This window comes from Cibotium barometz, chromosome 22 (genome assembly GCF_041138505.1).
Source record: "Cibotium barometz isolate CiBa-2024 chromosome 22, ASM4113850v1, whole genome shotgun sequence".
NCBI classification, from domain to species: Eukaryota; Viridiplantae; Streptophyta; class Polypodiopsida; order Cyatheales; family Cibotiaceae; genus Cibotium; species Cibotium barometz.
This window is the reverse complement of record NC_141067.1, coordinates 37,060,555-37,082,567: the sequence shown is the minus strand read 5'-3', so window position 1 is coordinate 37,082,567 and position 22,013 is coordinate 37,060,555. Positions and strand designations below refer to the sequence as shown.

The window sequence follows — 22,013 nt, the reverse complement described above, 5'->3', positions numbered from 1 at the left end:
AAGAGAAGCAACATGAAGCAAAGACTTCCTCATGGGTGGAAGTCATCACCAAGACGCAAAAGAAGATGGATGAAGCGGAGAAGTGGATAGAGGTCGCCAAGAAGGGTAAAGGTAAGGAGATAACAACCCCTACACCTACAATCATTAACATGACTTTGGAAGAGGAACAATGAAGACGTACACGTGCTTTGCATGTGCGGATTACCGGCCTTAAAGACAGGGATAAAGTTGAAGAGGAGGTGAAAGAGCTTATGGTGTTGATGGGGATTGACAGTCCGGCACACGCAAAAGCTTGGAGAGTGGGCAAAAAAAGCGGAGGCAACGGGGAAACATCAAATGAAAGAGCTCTCATACTTCGCTTCCCCTCTATTGAGGCGAAGAAGGAGTTCTTGAAGAGACGACCCACTTTAAAGAATACGGCATTTTTCTTGGTGATGATCTTACTCTTTCACAGCTTGCACATATGAAGGAAGTTATGCCAGAGATTAGAGCGGCAAGAGAAAAGGGAAAGATAGCATTTTATAGAGAAGGGAGGGTGGTCATCGTGGAGCGACGCTCTACATGACGGTGCGAGACCTATGGGACCAAATTAAAGCTGGCAGCCTGGAACTGCAATGGATCCCTCAAACTTGATGTAGGTGCCTTTGAGGACAGCTTTAGAGATAGAGATATAGTCTTCTACTCGGAGACTCACCAGGCTCCTGGTCAGATGATGCCACAGGTGACAGGATACAGATGGGAGACAGCTTGCAGAGTAGGGACAAGATCGGTACACAATAGTAGAGGATCAAGAGGGGTGGCAGTTCTTTTCAGGGAGGAGCTGCAACCGCTTCTACACATCGTTCGGAGAGATGATCAGGCCAGATATATGTGGGTGAGACTGAGGGCCGACACAGGCAGATTCCTGTATATTGCCATATGCTATTTTGCTCCTAGTACATCGACATATGCAGCACCTAGAGGGCAGTCTCCTTTCTCTGTGCTAGATGATGACATATGGGAGTTCTCTAGGGATGGAGACATCATCCTGTTAGGGGACTTTAATGCCCGGACGGGCAACCGCCAGACAGCCTTTTATGATACCTCGGAGGAGATGCTGAGAGAGCTGGACACTCTGGATATGGGATTAGACAGACGCTCACAGGATGTGGAGTGCACAGAGTATGGGAGATATTTGGTAGATATGGGGAGTGCACATGGGTTGGCCATACTTAATGGCTTGCAGAGGTTTCCGTCAGCAGCTGGATTTACTTGCTTTCCACATAGACATGGTGCTAGCACAGTGGATTATGTTATGGCTATGCCCAGCTTTGTTTCATGCATTGAGGACTTCACAGTTGGATCTCGGCCCATTGGGGTAGTAGTGGATCATGCATTGTTGGCATTGACTATCTCTTTTCACTTTACCACAGCTCAGAGGACACGAGGGGCAGATCACACTCGATATACTTTTACCTCAGAGACTGATGCTGTCTACACAGATGGGATTTATAAACGTCTGTACACAGAGGAGCCAGGGAGACCTTTGGAGGAGTTGACCCATATACTGACAGAGACTTTACATGATGCAACGAGAGAGGCATATCCACATACTCAGCCTGGACAGAGACAGCATTCTAGATGTATGCCCCAGAACAACTGGTATGATGAGGAGTGCAGAGAGACCAGAGCCCGACTGCACAGCGGGAGGTTGCTTTGGGAGTCACTACTCACCGACAGTCACGTATTGCCTTCCGACGTCTTGTGCGAAGGAAGAAGCGGGCCGGCCTTGCTCAGCTAGAGCAGGAATTATACCAGCTGTTCTTGAGCCAGGATTCGAAGGAGGCTTGGCGTCTGTTTCATGAGTCCTCCCCTGCTTTGGCCATCACTTCTACAGAGGTCTGGGGTAGTTATGCAGCATCTCTATATACAGTTCCTGGACAGACACCTTTTCCTGACCCGCCAGCACCATGCCCACAGACATGTACTTTCTTTACCGCAGAGATGGTAAGGAAGGCCATTGATAGGATGAAGACTGGGAGAGCATATGATCATGATGGATTGGTCGCTCAGCACTTTATTCATGCGAGAGACATGCTGGCAGAGCTTCTAGCAGTGATGTTCAATCGTGCTATGTGCGAAGGCTTACCCGAGACTTGGAGTAGGTCCACCATCGTGCCTATCTTCAAGTCAGGGGACCCTATGGAGCCAGGGAATTATCGCACTATTATGATTGGTCACACACTAGCACGATTGTATGCATCCATTCTTGAGCAGCAGTTGAGTAGATGGGCAGAGAGAGTTGGCATTCGAGCAAAGGGACAGGCAGGGTTCAGGAGAGGTTTCTCTACTCTTGACCACATCTTGACTCTCCGGGCCATTATTGAGGAGGCCAGGTCACATGGGCGATGGATTTATTGTAGCTTTGTGGACTTCCGCAAAGCATTTGATACAGTGCCCAGAGCCAGATTGATGAGGCGATTACAGGAGATGGGGGTACCCACAGAGCTCATATGGGGGATTATGGCTTTATATAGATCAGTTTTGCAGGACAGGTACGCACCCCAGAGGGGGTCTCTACTTTGGTTCACTCCACTATAGGAGTGAAGCAAGGTTGCCCGTTATCTCCTTCACTGTTTGGTATGTATGTGGATGAGGCTTCTGACTACATTGAGAGATTGGGGGACAGAGGAGCCCAGCTAGCAGGTACATGGATCCCACTATTGTTATATGCTGATGATATTGTGTTGATCTCTGATTCCCCTGAGGGTATGCAGCGTCATCTGGATGCTTTACATGAGTTTGCACATGATAGTGGATTGTCTGTCAACCTTGGCAAAACCAAGGTTATGGTGTTTAACACCACGCCACAGTGGGTTAGGCGATCAGCTTCCACATTTACATATGGGCAGGAGATTGTGGAGTATACAGATGCATATACATATCTTGGGGTAGTATTCAGTGGGCCAGTGTTTTCGATGAGGAGAGCAGCAGAGACTAGATTGACTAGAGCACATGCAGCCCTGAGTGGTTTGGAGAGGATGTGTTCGCAGGTTCAGTTTCAGGAACCTCGAACGAAACTTTGGCTTTTTGACACTCTAGTGACATCAGCTATGCTTTATGGAGTGCAGATATGGGGACCTTCAGTGGGCCATCACAGCGCAGGCGGGTGGAGAGGTATGGAGAGGCCTTTGGTATCTATGATTGCTAGGATTATTAGAGCCAAGGCCGTGGTACCTCATGAGATTATTCGAGCAAAGCTGGCGGCTGCCCCTCTGGTGATTGAGGCTCTTACGAGATCAGTCTCCTACATACATGGCTTGTGGGATCTCCCCCGAGACAAATATGCACGCCTCGCCCTGGAGTCCTCCCGACAGTTAGCTTTACAGGGAGACACGGCTTGTTGGTATGGACAGATGACATCTTGGTTCCAGGCACATGGTTTTAGCATGGACAGATTGCCTCCCTTCCAGTATTCTCTGGAGGCACCCTCTCTCACTCTCACACGGACAGAGATTACCAGACTCATCCGTCACGATTTAGTTCAGCTGGACATTAGGAGGACATGGATACAGCCGACTGAGGAGCTAGGCACGAAGATGGCTTTCTACAGAGAGCATTTTCTTCAGCTCACAGCAGATGGTTTTGTGATCAGACCCAGTTACATGGATGTACACTTGTCTCATGCAGTACGATGTGCTATTGGTCAGATTCGCACATCCTCACACCAGCTTGAGATTGAGATTGGCCGATATAGAGGTATACCAGCTGAGGCCAGGATATGCCGAGTATGCCATGGGGAGCCAGAGACAGAGCTGCATTATATATGCCATTGTACTGCATACTATGAGATACGTGGTCGTTTCCACTGTTTATTCAGAGAGGGTTTTGGACCGCTTTCCAGAGTCATGGGGTACCAGGACGAGAGGTGTTTGGGATTGTTCTTGCTTGAGCTGCGGAGACATAGAGATAGCCTGCTTAGGCGCACAGAGAGCCAGACTCGGAGGCACATTACAGATTTCTTTAGTCCAGCCATCACTGCGCCAGATGGACCACAGCAACAGCAGGACATGGATACCGGCCACACCAGAGTTACACTGATTGATCGTGCGATTGAGCTTGGGTGGTCCAGACGCCCACGACTACGGAGGGGGGCATCCCAGCATAGACGGAGGTTGCAGCGGCAGATTCGGATTATTCTTGTGAGGCATGCGGGACACCCAGTCAGGGTGCTGACCACAGAGGATATTGAGGAGATCCGCCAATGTCCGATGCGGCACATATTATGAGATGGAGGCACCTCCATAGTGTACCCCTCCCTGGTTGGCCATACTTAATGGCTTGCAGAGGTTTCCGTCAGCAGCTGGATTTACTTGCTTTCCACGGCAGCTGGATTTACTTGCTTAGACATGGTGCTAGCACAGTGGATTATGTTATGGCTATGCCGAGCTTTGTTTCATGCATTGAGGACTTCACAGTTGGATCTCGGCCCATTGGGGTAGTAGTGGATCATGCATTGTTGACATTGACTATCTCTTTTCACTTTACCACAGCTCAGAGGACACGAGTGGCAGATCACACTCGATATACTTTTACCTCAGAGACTGATGCTGTCTACACAGATGGGATTTATAGACGTCTGTACACAGAGGAGCCAGGGAGACCTTTGGAGGAGTTGACCCAGATACTGACAGAGACTTTACAGGATGCAGCGAGAGAGGCATATCCACATACTCAGCCTGGACAGAGCAGCATTCTGGATGTATGCCCCAGAACAGCTGGTATGATGAGGAGTGCAGAGAGACCAGAGCCCGACTGCAGTGGGAGGTTGCTTTGGGAGTCACTACTCACCGACAGTCACGTATTGCCTTCCGACGCCTTGTGCGAAGGAAGAAGCGGGCCTTCCTTGCTCAGCTAGACCAGGAATTATACCAGCTGTTCTTGAGCCAGGATTCGAGGGAGGCTTGGCGTATGTTTCATGAGTCCTCCCCTACTTTGGCCATCACTTCTACAGAGGTCTGGGGTAGTTATGCAGCATCTCTATATACAGTTCCTGGATAGACACCTTTTCCTGACCCGCCAGCACCATGCCCACAGACATGTACTTTCTTTACCGCAGAGATGGTAAGGAAGGCCATTGTTAGGATGAAGACTGGGAGAGCATATGATCATGATGGATTGGTCGCTGAGCACTTTATTCATGCGAGAGACATGCTGGCAGAGCTTCTAGCAGTGATGTTCAATCGTGCAATGTGCGAAGGCTTACCCGAGACTTGGAGTAGGTCCACCATCGTGCCTATCTTCAAGTCAGGGGACCCTATGGAGCCAGGGAATTATCGCACTATTATGATTGGTCACACACTAGCACGATTGTATGCATCCATTCTTGAGCAACAGTTGAGTAGATGGGCAGAGAGAGAGGGCATTCGAGTAGAGGGACACGCAGGGTTCAGGAGAGGTTTCTCTACTCTTGACCACATCTTGACTCTGAGGGCCATTATTGAGGAGGGCAGGTCGCATGGGCGATGGATTTATTGTAGCTTTGTGGACTTCCGCAAAGCATTTGATACAGTGCCCAGAGCCAGATTGATGAGGCGATTACAGGAGATGGGGGTACCCACAAAGCTCATATGGGGGATTATGGCTTTATTTAGATCAGTTGCAGGACAGGTACGCACCCCAGAGGGGGTCTCTACTTTGGTTCACTCCACTATAGGAGTGAAGCAAGGTTGCCCGTTATCTCCTTCATTGTTTGGTATGTATGTGGATGAGGCTTCTGACTACATTGAGAGATTGGGGGACAGAGGAGCCCAGCTAGCAGGTACATGGATCCCACTATTGTTATATGCTGATGATATTGTGTTGATCTCTGACTCCCCTGAGGGTATGCAGCGTCATCTGGATACTTTACATGAGTTTGCACATGATAGTGGATTGTCTGTCAACCTTGGTAAAACCAAGGTTTTGGTGTTTAACACCACGCCACATGGGTTAGGCGATCAGCTTCCACATTTACATATGAGCAGGAGATTGTGGAGTATACAGATGCATATACATATCTTGGGGTAGTATTCAGTGGGCCAGTGTTTTCGATGAGGAGAGCAACAGAGGCTAGATTGACTAGAGCACATGCAGCCCTGGGTGGTTTGGAGAGGATGTGTTCGCAAGTTCAGTTTCAGGAACCTCAAACGAAACTTTGGCTTTTTGACACTCTAGTGACATCAGCTATGCTTTATGGAGTGCAGATATGGGGACCTTCAGTGGGCCATCACAGCGCAGGCGGGTGGAGAGGTATGGAGAGGCCTTTGGTATCTATGATTGCTAGGATTATTAGAGCCAAGGCCGTGGTACCTCATGAGATTATTCGAGCAAAGCTGGCGGCTGCCCCTCTGGTGATTGAGGCTCTTACGAGATCAGTCTCCTACATACATGGCTTGTGGGATCTCCCCCGAGACAGATATGCACGCCTCGCCCTGGAGTCCTCCCGACAATTAGCTTTACAGGGAGACACGGCTTGTTGGTATGGACAGATGACATCTTGGTTCCAGGCACATGGTTTTAGCATGGACAGATTGCCTCCCTTCCAGTATTCTCTGGAGGCACCCTCTCTCACTCTCACACGAACAGAGATTACCAGACTCATCCGTCAGGATTTAGTTCAGTTGGACATTAGGAGGACATGGATACAGCCGACTGAGGAGCTGGGCACGAAGATGGCTTTCTACAGAGAGCATTTTCTTCAGCTCACAGCAGATGGTTTTGTGATCAGACCCAGTTACATGGATGTACACTTGTCTCATGCAGTACGATGTGCTATTGGTCAGATTCGCACATCCTCACACCAGCTTGAGATTGAGATTGGCCGATATAGAGGTATACCAGCTGAGGCCAGGATATGCCGAGTATGCCATGGGGAGCCAGAGACAGAGCTGCATTATATATGCCATTGTACTGCATACTATGAGATACGTGGTCGTTTCCACTGTTTCTTCAGAGAGGGTTTTGGACCACTTTCCAGAGTCATGGGATACCAGGACCAGAGGTGTTTGGGATTGTTCTTGCTTGAGCTGCGGAGACATAGAGATAGCCTGCTTGGGCGCACAGAGAGCCAGACTCAGAGGCACATTAAAGACTTCTTTAGTCCAGGCATCACTGCGCCAGATGGACCACAGCAACAGCAGGACATGGATACCGCCCACACCAGAGTTACACTGATTGATCGTGCGATTGAGCTTGGGTGGTCCAAACGCCCACGACTACGGAGGAGGGCATCCCAGCATAGACGGAGGTTGCAGCGGTGGATTGCGATTATTCTTGCGAGGCATGCGAGACACCCAGTCAGGGTGCTGACCACAGAGGATATTGAGGAGATCCGCCAGCGTCCGATGCGGCACATATTATGAGATGGAGGCACCTCCATAGTGTACCCCTCCGTCCCACATGATATTGTATCCCCTCACTATATTCCACTCACCTCCATAGCATACCCCCCCCCCCCCCCCCTCACTATATTCACACCCTATAAGGGTTTTTGTTTACCTTCCATTTCCAGTTTCATTTTCTAGGTGCCAGTAGTATCATCTTTATTTTTCATTTTCTGGGTTTTTTTATCCAGACATTGTATCAGATCCACCATGATGTAACTTTTGGTCTCATAGGTCATAATGGCCTTTTGAAGACGTTAATATAACATTTCATTTCATTTCATTTCATTCTCTCTCTCTCTCTCTCTCTCTCTCTCTCTCTCTCTCTCTCTCTCTCGCTGGGGAGACATAGAGATAGCCTGCTTAGGCGCACAGAGAGCCAGACTCAGAGGCACATTACAGACTTCTTTAGTCCAGCCATCACTGCGCCAGATGGACCACAGCAGCAGCAGGACATGGATACCGCCCACACCAGAGGTACACTGATTGATCATGCGATTGAGCTTGGGTGGTCCAGACGCCCACGACTACGGAGGAGGGCATCCCAGCATAGACGGAGGTTGCAGCGGCGGATTCGGATTATTCTTGCGAGGCATGCGGGACACCCAGTCAGGGTGCTTACCACAGAGGATATTGAGGAGATCCGCCAGTGTCCGATGCGGCACATATTATGAGATGGAGGCACCTCCATAGTGTACCCCTCCGTCCCACATGATATTGTATCCCCTCACTATATTCCACTCACCTCCATAGCGTACCCCCCCCCCCCCCCCCCCTCACTATATTCACACCCTATAAGGGTTTTTGTTTACCTTCCAATTCCAGTTTCATTTTCTAGGTGCCAGTAGTATCATCTTTATTTTTCATTTTCTAGGTTTTTTTATCCAGACATTGTATCAGATCCACCATGATGTAACTTTTGGTCTCATAGGTCATTATGGCCTTTTGAAGACGTTAATATAACATTTCATTTCATTTCTCCCCCCCCCCATTAGTTGTGTGCTTGCACTCTCACCCTAAGGTACCACAGTCAACCAAAACTGAGTATGAGCTCGTATGATCATCCTAAGTCTGATGAACAAACAGTGTGTAAATCAGACAATGGAGGACATGCTGCGTGCATGTCTCTGTGAGACAGTCTGACTCGGAAGAGTAGAGTTTGCTTACAATAGTGCTAAGCATTTTGCTACTAGGATGAGCCCTTTATGCTGATTTATTGCTATCAGCCTAAAGCCCCATGGATGATTGGCTTAGAGAAAGTTCGAGTTGGTGCTGTGGTTGATTTCTTGAAACAGCACCAAGAGATGCTACAGTTTGCAAGAGAGCATAAAGAGTGCAGGATAGAGCCCAATTTTATGCGAGCCAAAAGCAATCAGCTAGACTCCTGGAAGAAGGCCAATGGGTTTACCAAACCCTTAGAAACAAATCAATTTCTCAATGGTTGATTCGATGGAGAGATCGTGCAAATGAAGAGAACCCTTGGGAGAATGTTACTTCACTTGAACGCCAATATCCAGATTTTGTCTCCCAGTCTTCCTCTTGTTAGGAGGGGAGAATGGTTATGTCCCATGTTCGGACATAATGAGGCTAGTATAGAGGCCAGCTGCCAGATTTACTTAGTGTGAACTAGTTATGGGCTACATAGTTGGGTTTATGGTTCATTTGGGAGAGTTCATTTGTGGAACTCTACCTTGGGAGAGGGGCCTCCCAACTTCCAAGGGTCTGAGCTTCTGCCTGGCCCACTAGCTAGCTGCACCAGTGACAGTCGTAAGGATTAGGCGGGCGTGGTATGTGATGAGCAGGCCTTGAGGGTGCAGGCTGCTCAAACCTCGGCTTGTGGCCCTACTAGGACTAATTTGTGCTTACATCGGAGGGGTGTAAACTGGTGGTATATGACGCCATGCTCAGGGGTGAGCCTGATGGTGGGCTCTACTCAGATTTGCTAGCCACAGGTGGTTTAGAGGGCATGTTCCCAACAGATGCACGGGACCCCAGAAGGGGGGGGGCGCTTTTGGGAGGGAGGGAGGGAGGGAGGGGTGGGCGTGGGCGTGGGCGTGGGGGTGGGGGTGGGAGGAGGGGATATGGTGTACCTTCTCCTACTGTAATGGGTTAAGGCTGTTCTGCAGGATCATTGGGTAAAACCCTCCACTCCAAAGGGCAAGGAGGGGGCCGGTGGCGAGGCCCTCTCTCCTCAACCCCCTGTAGGGTCGGAGGTGGGAGAAGAGGGAAAAACCCGCGCTACTCCTTTTATGGCTCTGGCGGCATCCTGACCTATTGCAAGCAGCAAGTGGCAAGAGAACCCAATAAGAAGCACTCAGCCTCAATCAGTGGGCAGGCCACAAATAAGGCCCACAGCAGGGCAAACCGGGGACTGGGAAGCAAACAGGCAGCCAGCTGGTAAAAAGAGCCAAGTAAATGGGAGAGGCGTAAAGAAAAAAGCAGGGATGAAGAGGAAGTGGAAGACAGGTGGAGGCACAAGGGCCAGGGGAGCAGTAAGCTGAAGAGGGGAGAGGGGAGGCAGCGAAGGGCACAAAACAGATGCCAAGACTATCAGCAGGAGAAGAAAGGTGAATGAGGGGCTAAGTAGGAGGCACAGGAAATGAAGGGCAGTAGGAGGGGGGGCTGAAAGGCCAGGGCTTACTTGCTGGGTAACAGCCACAGATAGTGCATGGGAAAAGCAAATGTAGGAGAGAATAGCTAAGGCCTAAGAAGAGAGCGATAGACAACACACAGCAGGAGGGAGGGGGATGAGTTCTTGGTACCACACGTTATCCACTTTCAGCTGCAAGAGCATCCAGGAGAGTGATAAAAGCACGTACACCAAAAACACCTCCAGGGATAAGAGAACATCTCGTAATAGCAGCACAAAAGAACCTGTTAGCAAGTAAGCCCACCATTTCAAAACAGCCCTAAAGATTGCATGCAAAGGTGAGATATGAGCAAAGAAACGAACTTGCCTGCATTTTGGGAACCTTTTCAATCATTTCCACAAGATTCCAACGCCTGAAATCAGAACCTTCTACAGGAATCCCATCTTCTGTGAGGATGTTGCACTCACGGGCAATCGCACTTGCAGTCTCTATATTATCCCCTGTAACCATACGCACTTTTATTCCAGCTTTAAAGCAAAGCTTTACAGCTTCTTTTACTCCAGGTCGAACAGGATCTTTGATTCCAACAATGGCCACGAAGGTAAGACCAGCCTTTGGCAACTCTTCATCATTCTCAGGCAAGCTGTCAAGGTCTCTATAGGCAAAGCATAGTGTGCGGAGAGCTTCACGGGCAAAGGTTCGGATCACTTCTTTCAACTCCCAAACTTCTGCAGAATCTAAATGAACAGATGCCCCATTTTCATCCATCCTATCATCACACATACTCAGCACGATTTCTGAAGCACCTTTGCAATGAGACCTGTACCTTCCATTGTTTAACTTCACTAGAGTTGACATTCTCTTTGCCTCCGAGCTGAAGGGCTCAACTCGGACAGTTTCACACCTTGATCTGACTTCTTTAAAATGTCCACCGAAGGCCAGACCGAGTTCTAGAATCGCCGATTCTGTGGGCGATGCGTGTATCTCACGCTGACCATTATGCTCGACAACATCCCCACTCGTGTTCACAAACAATGCCTCCAGAAAAAGTCCCAAAGCTCCCTCAGAGAAATTTGATCCTGCTTTTTCCACCTCATCTACATATCCGGCACAGAATAGTTTTACAGCAGTCATATGATTAGTGGTCAATGTCCCCGTCTTATCACTGCAAATGCATGTAGCCGAGCCCATTGTCTCACATGCTGATAGGTTGCGAACAAGGGCCTTATCCTTCATCATCTGCTGCATGGCATAGGCAAGGCTCAAAGTCACAGCAAGTGGAAGTCCCTCAGGCACAGCCACGACAAGTATGGTGACTGCAGTGGCGAAATAGTTCACAATATCGAGAAAATACGCCGCTCTCCAGTGGCTAAAACCTTCTTCATATCTCACAATGAGAAATCGAATCAAAAGGACAAAGAAAGTAAGAAGGGCAAAGACCAGGCCAATTTTTCCCACTACAGTTGCCACTCCATTCAAGCGGACCTGTAATGGTGTCTCGTTGTTGCCACCTTCACTAAGCTTTGACATCAGATTTCCCCATTCAGTTCTCATCCCAACAGCCGTCACTATCATCTTGCCCTCTCCGTTTTGAACCATGGTTCCAGATAGAAGAAAAGGTTTCTCTGAATTCGGGTGCACCGGTCGACTCTCACCTGTCAGACTTGATTCATCAATTGTCAAAGAATTGCCCGATACAAAAATGCCATCAGCACAAACTTGATCACCAGTTGAAAGTAGCACTACATCTCCCACTACAAGGTCATAGTTATAGACAGTCTTTCTCATCCCATCACGAACCACTTGTACTTTTACTTTCTTCTTCTCTTTCTCCAGATCCCGGAACTGGAGGGACTGTCTATAATCACTAGCAGCTGTAACAAACACAACAATCATTATACTGAGAAGAATCCCCACACCATCATACCAACCTTGGCTTATTCCCTCCGTTGGAATGCCAACAGCTAGGGAGATTACTGCACATATTACTAGGATAATAAGTGTTAGATCTTGGAATGCCTCCCAAACATATACCCAGAAACCTCGAGGAGGTTTCTCATCATATTCATTGACACCAAAATCCTCTCGCCTTTCTTTGATATCTGCCTCACTATCACTGATTCCCTGCTCCCAACCGTGGACATCAAGCTTACTACTGATACCTTCTAGCCCACCTAGCTGTTTATACAGCTCAAAGTTGCCCTGTAACAATTCCAACTGCTCTGCAGTAACCTTGAGCCTCTTTCCTAGAAAACAACAGCAATATCCAGCAAATTATCAGGCATGTACACCTGTCTCTTACGCTAGCATGCAGGTATACATGTGTATAAACAAGTAGCTGCACCATCAAAGATGTCTATGATGCTTCTGCTGAAACAAGAAGTCAAACTCTCCTTGTATATGTGCTTATAAAAATAGCAGATTGCGAGTACAAATAGAGACCATATAAAGGGATATGTAGGAAAAATCTGAATGCTTTTGACTTTATTGAAAGCATGTGTGTGTGCATGTGTATGTGTGTGCGTGCATGCGTGCGTGAATTAAATTACACAAGGAGGAGGAAGTGGTACCCATAAAAAAGAGTGCTGCTTGAGTAGCTAAGACAGCAACCTTAAAATCTCTCTTATCCTTGGCCTACAAAAGCGGCATGGAATCATTGTTATCAACTTTTGTGAACCTTGTGATCAGCACCCTTAAAGATGGAAAGGTAAAAATACACATGTTTGCAAAAACACTCAAAACTGTCAGATACATTTTTTTGCTTCCTGCCTGCCTTCAAATAATTATGGCATCCATGAGAAAAAAAAATCAGGTTCTTTTGTCTTGATAACAAACCGAAGCAGTCATCATCCTAACACATGCACCTTGGCATTTGCACATTAAAAAAACAATGACCATTGTTGCCAAGCAGCGCCTCCCCCATCCTAGTTATCCAGTATCCTTTGAGTATTACCAATATTAATTTACCTTAGGCTCGATGAATCATTCCCAGGGTGAATAGACACACACACACACACAAATGCTTGATCATGCGTATTTTCAATATCTGAAAGGGCAAAGGCAATGGTTGATAATGCACACTCATCCTTTCCTCTCCATGCCCTTCCTTCTTCACTAGATTCTGGACATGCTGGCTGCTCTCAGAGACTGCCACAGGGTGCACAGAGGCGGGGGGCGCGGGGGGGGGGGGGGGGGGGGGGGGGGGAATATGTAAATATTAGAAGATGCAGTCATGCGCTTGGTCATTCAGTTTCCATAGCAACTGCACCTATTTCAAAATCTACATGTAAGTCATGGTGCTGGCCCACAAAACCCTCCAAAGGTTTCTTTTTTTTTTTCGTGAAATGGTGTTTTATATTATATGTAAAAATGTACATCAGCCACATGGCTCACACAGAACCTATGGCCCCAAAAAAAGCCCACAAAAGATCCTCTAAAGGATCATGACCATGCAAACCTGTACACTAATAAGAATCCTAGCCAAATAAGCATCCCAGATAAAAGCATCAAAGATGAGCCAGCCGAGCCGCCGTAGACCATAACAAAATAACATCTGCATCCAGTAGCTGAGCTGAGAGAAGAGAAGTAAACTGCCAAAGCAGCAAACCGCGGATACGTAGAATGTGCCCATGTATTCCAGACAAGGAATCAAAGATGAACCCATTCTGTGTAGTCCAAATATGCCAAAGTCCTGTCCATCTAAGGAAATGGAATATCACAAGGTGACTGTCCGAAGTAATGACTTGAGGACAAATCCCAAATATCTACTATTTTATTACCTTATGAATGTCGGCCTGTTTTCTTTAGTGATTTCATGTGTCTGAAAGGTTATATGCCTAATTAGCTTAGAATAAATTCACTGGTTGGGCATTCTTAGATGAGTTCATAAAATAGCCAGATTGAGTAAACGTTTTTATTCTATACTCCATCAAATTCAGTCGTGGACAGTGATAGTCAAAGGTTTATTCAAGTATGGTGAAGTTGTTTTTCATGGTAGAATGATCTGCACTCAATTTGACTTGCAAAGGGTTGATGTTTGCTATATTGAAATTAAAAGTAGCTCCTTTTATGACCCATCTGATGCAATTTTTCAAGTTGGGAATCTGTTTAGTATAACTTGATGCCTAGCATGCTAGAAGGTTGAACATTAGAGGTCTAATGCAATCATGCATCTATAACATTCTGATTCTCTAGGACGGTGTGCATGGGTAGGCTCAAAGAAAATATTCCTCTTTATTCTACTCACAAATTTTCTTGACAACATTTTTAGACAGCGATTTAAAATCATCCTCAACTTTGTCAAACATGGACGAAAGTAACAGATGCATGTTCAAAAAAAATCAGGAGAAGGAAACAGAATCTATAGCACAATTTGCCTAGAGTCCAGCATTGGTTCATCTACAGGAGTCGGATGAGAACCAGCTTGTCATCTTCCACACTAGCTCGGTGGAATATTCAATGCTACTTGGAGAGAATGGTGCCAACAATCTTCAACAAGCGATTGGTTCTTGCAGTCCAAGAATTGAAACCAGCAAGAACCAAAGGTGGGTACCGTCAAGAAGGAAGTGAAACAATTGAGGACTTTTAGTGCAAGATGTATGGAGACTCATAAATTAGAAAACATGTGTTTTTGCTATCATGAGGTGAGACAATCCAAGAAATTTTTTGCCAAGCTTCAAATCACACCACTCACAGCTAGCATTTTAAGCTTAGTAACAGGAAATAGTAAAGTTGCAAAAACTCCCTTTGTCAAGAGGAGCCATTTTCGTTTCCGTTTCCCCGTTTCTTTATATCATGTGGGATTTTCCCCTTCCCCTTGTAAGTTTTGATTTTCCCCAAATTTTCCTTGTTATCTCTATCATATTATGATCTATCCCAAGTTTCTCCTCTATTTCTCTCAACTTTTTTCATTGTCATCTTTTATATAACGTTAAGACATGACGTTTCCTAACCATTTCCGTTTCCTAGTTTCAAGCCGTTTCTGTTGTGGAAAAATCATCCATTTCCATTGCATGCAACTATGATTTTAAGCCCCAATGAGCTAGAAACGAAAGACACTATTAGCTTTGTGGATGCACCAAGTGGTTCGATTCAGCAATTGGAAGAAGGTGACTTCCCAATGAAAGAGATCTTGCGATAGGGTGAAGGTTTTGACGGTAGTACAAAACTTCCACCAAGAAACAACAAATACAAAGAGACGAACAACAATTAATTGTTAACACCAACGTCCCAGTGTGAGCACTGAGAGGTAACAAATATTTGCAAATATCAACAAAAATACTTTGTAATGTAAGGGTGGTTTGTTTGGTGGGGGAAGTTGCTTTTGTATCCCAAGAAGAGCTCTCCCGAAGCTTCAACTTTATAGAGAGCACTTCATGAGTGTTCATATTTTGAAGATACGTGTAGACCGGTAAACATCATTGTATGTATTCATATTTTGAAGATAAACAATAACTTAGGTCTCTCTCTCCTTCTATGTTCTGCCTTGCAAGGTAGATTACCTAAATCTCTCATGTGCTTAACGTTAATCACGATTCAGCTTCTCCATGCATGTCACAATGAGCATCACTAAAGATGGATTCATTGAGAGACCCAGATATTTCCCCAGACATATGTCCCATGTTGACTAGTGCCTTGAGTACTAGTGGGGAGGAGAGAGAGAGAGAGAGATGATAATCAACAAGATAATCACCACAAGATTAAAGGGATTGAGAAAGTACAAGATGTAGTGGAAAGCATGAATTCATTATAGAAGTAGGTCCTTTTTATAGGAGAGACCTCATTACATATTCTAAAGCATATGCTAGATGTGATGCCACCACATATGCTAAAAATGATTCCACAGTATGATGCCACAACATATGCCTTTTAAGAGCCTATTCCCACACAAGACATACTCGCGTTGTTCATACACATTGGAACCGCTTTATTTAAGATCTACATTCAGTGCTAGTTTACTCAACCACCTAGCACTTGTTTATTCCCACATTAATCAATATTATTTAACATTCCCCCCCATAGTGATAATGTGGCTAGAAAGCCCAATCATCCAGGACTAGGTTTACTTTATCTTCTAGTTGCTGCTTCTTGTAGTTGGAGGTAGAAGAAGCAGAGTTTGCAGAGTCTTCATCGGCTTTCAGCTTTGCAAGCCTCTTCCGACACTCTTCGATGGAGTGCCCTGGCTTGTGGCAATAGTGACACTTTCCTTTCTTCTTCTTAGTGTCACCCTACGAGACGAGTCCACTTTGCTTTTGTCCCTAGAGAAGTAAATTTGGTTTCCTTTGCTTGGATCACCCCTAGATCTGTTCTTCCTTGTCTCTGCTCCTCTTGGAGAAGTAATCCAACCAACTCCTCAGAGGATATAGCATTGCCTCCTCCTCTCATAGAGAGATTCAAAGAAGTATGGAACTCTGATAGAACTCAAGTAAGGAGTTAAGAATGGTGGTGATGAATTTTCTGTTATCAACTATCTCATCTATATTCAACACCTGATCTTTTAGGTCCGTTACCTTGGTAAGATGATCTGCAATGGAGCCAATGAGGTGATAGCACAGGTGGTGAAGGTGTTTGCCTAGGACATACTAGCAGTTGTTCACACACATTGGAGCCACTTTACTTAAGATCTACATTCAGTGCTAGCTTACTCAACCACCTAGCACTTGTTTATTCCCACATTAATCACTATTATTTAACATCCCATACCTTGGGGATTTCCATTGGCCATCTAAGAGTATCATCACATCGCCTTCAAATTGAGACGAAGAGAGCAGAGGACATCCCCTGGAATGCACAGATATGCAGATTTCGTATCACTAGGGAGACGAAGTCAAAGAAGCTCTGCATGTTTCAATGTGCAATTTACTACAAGATACGGAGACACTTCTAATATCTCCCAAGGGAAGGATTATAGCCTTTGTCACAAGTGATGCATAACAAAGATCAAAGATGTATGGGCTTATATATACTAGAGCTAAATCATCATAGAGACAAACTACCGAGGCAACAAGTCAAGAAGTGGGACACAACACAAACATCTATCACATACCCCCTCCCAACCTTTTTGACTATGATAGATACTCAACCCACACGACATCATAGGGAACAAAGATTCCCAACGAGACATCCGAGTCTACCATCAAGACCCGCTAGCTCCTCCTACACGTGAAGTCACCATAGTTTGTGCACAATACCTTCAGAGATCCAAACAACCCCACCCCTCTAGATCCCATCTATCATCTCAACAGCTCCACATCCACAGTACTCCAATGCCGCAAAGTATCACCTCCCTAAGCAAAGAAGATTACCTCCCTATACTATGTCATCAAGGAGGACGACACATGATGAGTCTATTGGAGATTAGGATTAATCACAAGGTCTACAAGAGTGATTAGCAAGAGGGCACAAGAGATAAACAATTGAAATGATTAAGAAAACATTTCATTATGATAATGGTCCTTTTATAGGAGAGACCCCCCAAGGTGTATTCATATGCTGCCATCACATATGCCACATGTCAAGCGATGATGCCACATGTCTCTAAGAGGTGTCACCTACATACATCATTGCTTACATAAGATCCTCTTAAGAGGTTGTTCCCACACACTAGTAGATATTCAAACATACTAGTAGATGTTCACACATACTAGAACATGTCTCTAAGAGGTGTCACCTACATACATCATTGCTTACATAAGATCCTCTTAAGAGGTTGTTCCCACACACTAGTAGATGTTCACACATACTAGAACCACTTTATTAAATCTAAAAATTGGGTGCCAGATTAAACAGCCACCTAACACCTATTTATTCCCACATTCATCACTATTAATATTCCTCCTCATAGTGATAATGTCGCTAGAAATGGAGCAACGACAAGCGTAGAACACAGAGACAAGGACGGAAGAGTGAGCAACACCAACAACCAACACGGCAAGAATTCTGATTGCCGGATTTATGCCCTATTCCCAATGACCCCATACACATTTCTTGGAGTCATGGACAATGACACTAGTGCCCTTGTTCCCCCACTATGTCTTTCTTGGAGGTATGGAGAATGGCTAGCCATTCTCTCTTGTTCTATTCTAAATTATCCCATATGCCTTTCTTGGAGTCATGGAGAATGGGGCTAGTGTCTTTCTTAGAGTAATGGAGAATAGCACTACTGCCATTCTCCATAACCCCATGCAAAGAATGGCACTATTGCCATTCTCCATAACCCCATGGTAGAGAAAGGCATTAGTGTCAATCTCCATAACTCGATGGAGGAGAATGACACTAGTGCCATTCTCCACAATGACCTCTCCTGTCCTATTCTCAATGACCCCCTACATCGTTCTTGGAGTCATGGAGAATGACACCAGTGCCGTTCTTCCCCCACTATGTCTCGAGGTATGAAGAATGAGTGCCATTCTCTCTTGTTCTATTCCAAATTATCCCATATGCCTTTCTTGTAGTCATGGAGAATGGGACTAGTACCTTTCTTGGAGTAATGGAGAATAGCACTATTGTCATTCTCCATAACCCCGTGGGAAGAATGCCACTACTGCCATTCTCCATAACCCCATGGTAGAGAATGGCATTAGTATCAATGCCCATAACCCTATGGGAGAGAATGCCACTACACCATTCTCCATAACCCCATGGGGGAGAATGAAACTAGTGCGATTCTTCCCAATGACTCCCTACGTCTTTCTTGGAGTCACACTGTCTTTCTTGGAGATATGAAGAATAGCACTAGTGGCATTCTCTCTTGTTCTATTCCAAATTATCCCATGTGCCTTTCTTGAAGTCATGGAGAATAGGACTAGTGCCTTTCTTGGAGTAATGGAGAATGGCACTACTGCCATTCTCCATAACCCCATGGAGAGAATGACACTATTGTCATTCCCCATAACACCATGGTGGAGAATGGCATTAGTGTCAATCTCCATAACCCTATGGGAGAGAATGGCACTACTGCCATTCTCCATAACCCCATGGAGGGGAGAATGACACTCTGAGTGTGATGTGGTAGAAACGGGCTTAGTGCCGCAGAATCTACGTGGAGCTGCCACTAATTTAGCCAATGCTAGGCAGAGCCGCCAGTGGTAGTGGTTCACCCTGCACTAAAACTAGCTCCGTTGGTGAGATGGGTGGCAGTGATGCGTTGTCCACTAGCTCGGCTGAAGATGGCAGTGGAAACGGACAACAACAGGATCTCCGTAACAGTGAACGCACAAGACTAGCAGAGGCTCTAATACCAGCCAGATGTTGGAAATTAGGATCAGTCACAAGGTCTACAAGAGCAATTAGGAAGAGAGGGCATGAAATAAACTGAAATGATTAGGCACACTCAATCATTATAATAATGGTCCTTTTATAAGAGAGACTCCCCTTTACAAGGTGTATTCATATGCTGCCATCACATATACCACGTGTCAAACTCTGATGCTAAGTGTCCCAAAGAAGTGTCACCTACATAACTCATTGCTTACATAGGATCCTCTTTCCCACACACACAAAAGAACCCACACACTAGCAACTATTCACACTAGAATCGCTTTATTGAACCTAGAATTAGGTGCCAATTTACACAACCACCTAGCACTAGTGACTGTTCACACACACTAGAACCACTTTAATAAACCTAGAATTAGGTGCCAATTCACGCCACCACCTAGCACTTGTTTATTTCCACATTCATCACTATTAATATTTAACAGAGTTTCATTCATACAGAATGTTCTCCAACATCATCAAGTGGTTCCTCATGGACATTGTACATCGATCCCCTCTACATAGTTATAGGAGAGAATTATAAATCAAACAGATAGGCACGTGTTTTGAAATTGTATTCACCATAAACAAGATTAAAAGCACATAATCATCACATTAGCAACAACCACAACAAATAAGCATTTGCACAATACACCACACTAGGGACCAACCCCCTCCCCCCATAAAAATAATATTACCAAACGGAGTCTGCTTCCAAAATACAAGTTCACAAGCACCTAGAGATTCACCCCTCTTATCTGACACGCAGCCCTGCTGTCTAGTCTACGAACTGTACAGCCAATCCAAATCAGCAGCGTTCCCCCATATCTGGGCTGCCTTCAGCCACCTATATCCCGCACTGTTGCTATGCGGCCAAGTCAAAATTAGCCTGTAGGCAGTGCGACCAGCCCTGTAGGACACCTGGGAAATATCACGTAACCCTTTTGAGTGCTTGGAACTTGATGACCAACCCTGGTGAGTGCATGTATGCAATCACCCAACCCTGCAGCCCTTGTTGAGATGGTCAACCAGCTTTCATGCTCTCCTTTCTATATGCGCTAAGTTCAAAAGTGTTCAAAACAACCTAGAATCTCACTTTTAGCAGGCTCTGGCAAATTTAGATTGTCAAGTGCTTTTGATCCGAAAAAGTCAGTCGCCCCTCCATGCAAAGCTGTGAGGCTTCGGCTCAAAAAATGACAATATACAATTCAAAGAGAATAGAATTTGCACAAATTTTCGAGACAGAAGGTGAACAACTCTGTATATAATCAAGAAAGTTCTTACAACAATTTGATATGAAGCACTCTTGGAAGAAAGAGCTCGAACCACCCAAACCACCCCCGAGCTATCTCGCTCGCACTCACTCTCATGAACGAACTCACACTCACACACGCACACGCACATGCACACGCACACGCACTCTCACTCTCACTCTCTCTCACTCTCACTCTCAATCTCATTCTTCTTCGTTTTTCTCTAAGTTCCTCTTCTTTCCACGAAAAGCCAAAAGTAGCTCTTTTTGGACTTTCTCGAACTGCGTGTCATATTTTTCACGATGTAGTCTTTTTTTTTAAGCGTGTTCGGAAAGCCTTCTTTACACATGGTCATCATTCCCTTAAGATTACGTTTTTTTTTTAACACTGGGAAAACAGCCCTTTCTCATTGTGCGCCACTCCACCTCGGTAACCCGATGAGGATGCTCAATAGCTCATCTCGAACGTTCCATCCTCCCCTTCGACTTTGTATTTGTTCGTCCGAGGCTAAATCTTTATCCTCGACCTTCGTTTAGGACCTGTGATGTCTCGACACGAAAACCTAGACACATTTTTAACACAAAACCACTCAAAAACCACTTTGGAGTCACCAAACGGATGTGAGATAATGCGAATCACAAAATTTTCACTCGAGCAAAGCTGTGCTATGTACAAAATGAAAAAACTCTCTCATACAAAAACTCCTAATTCCACCTCTAACCTAATTAAAACTCACCCACGAAAATGGCAACTACCTGAAAATGACCAAAACCAAAAAAAAACTCCTGCAACACAATTTTGTCAAAACACGTTAGATGTTCTAACAAAGCATTCTACAACGTGAATTTCGAAAAAATACTTATACGAAATCATGAAGCGTCACAAAAGCGACCATCTGGCAAGCGCCTATGTAACAAGTGTCCACGTGTTTAAAACTGGTCCAGATCTACGCGAAAGTTATCTCATCACTTTTTTGTTGGGTGTTGGACTCACACACTCACACACACAAATCTGCACATTAGGGTTAGGTGCAGGGTAGAGAAGCTCACACACAGTAATGAGAGAGAGAGAGAGAAATGAAATGAAATGTTATATTAACGTCTTCAAAAGGCCATAATGACCTATGAGACCAAAAGTTACATCATGGTGGATCTGATACAATGTCTGGATAAAAAAACCCAGAAAATGAAAAATAAAGATGATACTACTGGCACCTAGAAAATGAAACTGGAACTGGAAGGTAAACAAAAACCCTTATAGGGTGTGAATATAGTGAGGGGGGGGGTACGCTATGGAGGTGAGTGGAATATAGTGAGGGGATACAATATCATGTGGGACGGAGGGGTACACTATGGAGGTGCCTCCATCTCATAATATGTGCCGCATCGGACACTGGCGGATCTCCTCAATATCCTCTGTGGTAAGCACCCTGACTGGGTGTCCCGCATGCCTCGCAAGAATAATCCGAATCCGCCGCTGCAACCTCCGTCTATGCTCTCTCTCTCTCTCTC

General features: G+C 45.6%; 1 protein-coding gene across 1 annotated transcript in view; it reads right to left on the bottom strand.

Annotated features, from left to right (window-relative positions):
• LOC147626573 (putative calcium-transporting ATPase 11, plasma membrane-type) overlaps window positions 1-22,013 on the bottom strand; it is a 124,183-nt gene that overhangs the window by 60,258 nt on the left and 41,912 nt on the right. The window contains exons 2-3 of the mRNA XM_086816625.1: window positions 12,565-12,628; window positions 10,361-12,240 (exon numbers count right to left, since the gene is read on the bottom strand). Of these exons, the coding sequence (XP_086672751.1) occupies window positions 10,361-12,240; window positions 12,565-12,628 (1,944 nt within the window). The remainder of the gene's footprint in view (window positions 1-10,360; window positions 12,241-12,564; window positions 12,629-22,013) is intronic.